The following is a 2,760-nucleotide window of genomic DNA, read 5'->3' as shown; positions in this document are numbered from 1 at the left end:
TTTTTTTTTTTATTTTATTATTATTATTATTATTATTATTATTACCTAGTATAAAAGCTAAATATATTAACTAATATATTTATAGGTAAATAAGGGCTATAACTTATATTTATTAATATATTATATACCTAAATTATTTTAATAATAGTTTATATAATTACTGCTAAAGTAGCCTAGTATAATAATATACTTTATAAATAATTTATGGCCTTGGGCGTAATACCTATAAATTAAATTATTTTTAATAAGTATATTAATATACTATTTAATAATAGCTTCTTGGTTAACAGGGCGGGTTATAATTTTTTTTATTATATTAATTTTATTAATAAGCTTATAAAGCGCGAGCTTGCGCTATAAATAATATAATTATTTATAAAATTTTTTTAAAACTACTAATTTATAACTTAAATAATTTATTATATTAGTAATATAAGCCGCCAGCGGCCAGGTTAGTAAAAAAGTAGGTAAGTAAATAAAAAAGGTGGTATTATTATTACCTTTAATATTAGCTATTATAATAAAAAAAATTTAAAAAATTAAAGGTTTATAAATTATAGGTTTATATAGGCAGGCTATATATTACTTATATAATTTATTTTTTTATTATTTTTTAAATACCTTTATTAAATTTACTATTATTACAGTTATTAAAAAAAGTATTATTATTTAAAATAAGCTATTAATAAAAGTATTAAATATTAAACAGGCCATTAATAGTAATATTTTTAATATTTTAGGCAGGATAAACTTTGTTCCGGCCTCGCGCATTACTCCCGGTATTAAAGCTTGCGCCCTAGAAATGACGGGACCTACGTTGATAAAGCGGACCTTTTCCCTCCACGTCAGACCAGTTGCATTTCCTCCCTTTCAGTTAGCTCCCCCAGTTCCCCAGCACGAGCTTATTGATGAAGAGGCCTGCCCGGCTTACGACCCGAAATACGTTTACCCCGCGAAGCCAGGAGAGATCCTTGCCAATCACTATCAACTATTGGTGAAGATCGGCTGGGGAACACGTTCAACCACATGGCTGGCGAAGGATATTAAAAGGTCAGCACCCCCTGCAGTCATCCTCCACCCGCTGACGGACGGATACTCAAACTAGATATATTTGGCAGCCCGACCGTTTCGTAGCACTGAAGATAATAAATAACCGCAGTTCTCTCGAGGCTTACCATGAGCGCGACATCGAGGAGCACATTTCCCAACAAAGCCCAGTACACCGCGGTCGTGGTATCATTCGAACCTGCCTGGATAGCTTCGAGGTGGCAGGTCCAGATGGGAGCCATCTGTGTCTAGCATATGAACCCATGCGGGAGCCCCTTTGGATTCTCCAAAAACGTTTCGTTGACCGAAGGCTGCCTCTCCCGATTGCGAAGGCATACCTTCTTATTCTTCTTGCCGGTCTTGACTACCTCCACACAGAATGCAGGGTTGTGCATACTGGCAAGTCATTTGTCTTCAGTCCCTCCTCTTAAAATGACACCTCTTTCTTTGTGCATTGCTGATATCTCCTTCCTGCTAGACTTGAAGCTCGACAATATTTTGATGACGTTCGAGAACGAAGACATTCTCCCCAACTTCAATAAGGACCAGACCACCAGCCGGCCTATGCAGTGCAAGACTAATCCGACGAGCGGACGTACCGTCTACCGTTGCCATAATGACTTTGGGTCCCTCGATTGGCGAGAGCTTCGGAAAATGTTGCCAAAGATTGTTGACTTTGGGTTAGCAACTCGCCTTGAGAGTGATAGCCAAGGGCGAGTGAGGAACGAAACAGCTGGTTTTCATCCCATACAGCCGGACCAGTACCGTGCACCCGAAGTCATTCTTGGCTGCCCTTGGAGCTTTAGCGCGGATATATGGAATATCGGTGTCCTGGTATGAATCACTACTTCCGGCCTCCCTCGTAGCTCTTCACGTCTGCCTCGCACGAAAGTCCAAGCCGACATCTCAGTTTGGGTTCCGTCATCTTCAGGATACTCGTATATTTCGCAACAGCTGACCATTCTGTGACAGGCGTGGAATATAATTGAGAACACCGAACTATTCCACCATGTGCATGACAGCCAAGGCCATTACAATCCCAAGACACATTTAGCGGAAATGATTGCACTACTCGGCCCCCCGCCAAAGGAGTTAGTAGCGAAGTCTGATGCCATGGCAGAGTTTAGGTGGTCTAATCCTATCAAAAATGACACAGGCAGGCTCTGCAGGAACGGGAGAGAGTATTTCAATGGACCGTTCTTCAATGAAAACGGTAAGCAAATGCATCCAGGGATACCTGTGCTTTTCCACTAACCTCCTGGCTTGGGCAGGCGAGTTTCTTCATAATGGTCTAATACCTTCGCGGAAACTTGAAGATTCGATCCTGCACTTGGAACAGAAGGAAAGACAAGCCTTCTTGTCGTTTGTTGCCCTTACACTTGCCTGGCATCCGGGGGATAGGCAAACAGCTGCCGAGTTGATGGAACATCCCTTCCTGAATGGGTGAAATGAAGAGGAGCCCTTCGCATGCTTCGAACGGCCTGCTTTTCCCCAGTTCTGGGAACGGCATTGGATTAGAGTCAGGACGGCCTGGTTGTGACGTCGTAGATTTATATCCTTTCGAAAGACAGGCCTTGAGGCTCGGATGCCTAACGAAACGGTCTCTGCAGTGTTTTGACTACATCTCCTATGTATACTAGTAACTGAAATACGGCTCCCACCTGTCAAGCTATAATAGTAACTCCTCCACTTTCTTAACTTCTACTGGGACAG

At 41.1% G+C, this 2,760-nt stretch overlaps 1 protein-coding gene across 1 annotated transcript; it reads left to right on the top strand.

Annotated features, from left to right (window-relative positions):
* Positions 1-1,479: 1,479 nt before the first annotated feature.
* On the top strand, positions 1,480-2,494 carry DSM5745_10325 (uncharacterized protein; the record flags this gene model as incomplete). The annotated part of the gene is made up of 3 exons (XM_026752341.1): positions 1,480-1,881; positions 2,020-2,260; positions 2,319-2,494. 3 exons carry the CDS (start codon positions 1,480-1,482, stop codon positions 2,492-2,494), a joined length of 819 nt encoding a protein of 272 aa, XP_026599403.1.
* Between the last annotated feature and the right edge of the window lie 266 nt (positions 2,495-2,760).

The sequence above is a fragment of the Aspergillus mulundensis genome, assembly GCF_003369625.1.
Source record: "Aspergillus mulundensis strain DSM 5745 chromosome Unknown scaffold_14, whole genome shotgun sequence".
Taxonomy (NCBI): domain Eukaryota; kingdom Fungi; phylum Ascomycota; class Eurotiomycetes; order Eurotiales; family Aspergillaceae; genus Aspergillus; species Aspergillus mulundensis.
Note: the sequence above shows the minus strand (reverse complement) of the source record. Positions and strands in the feature narration are given on the sequence as shown.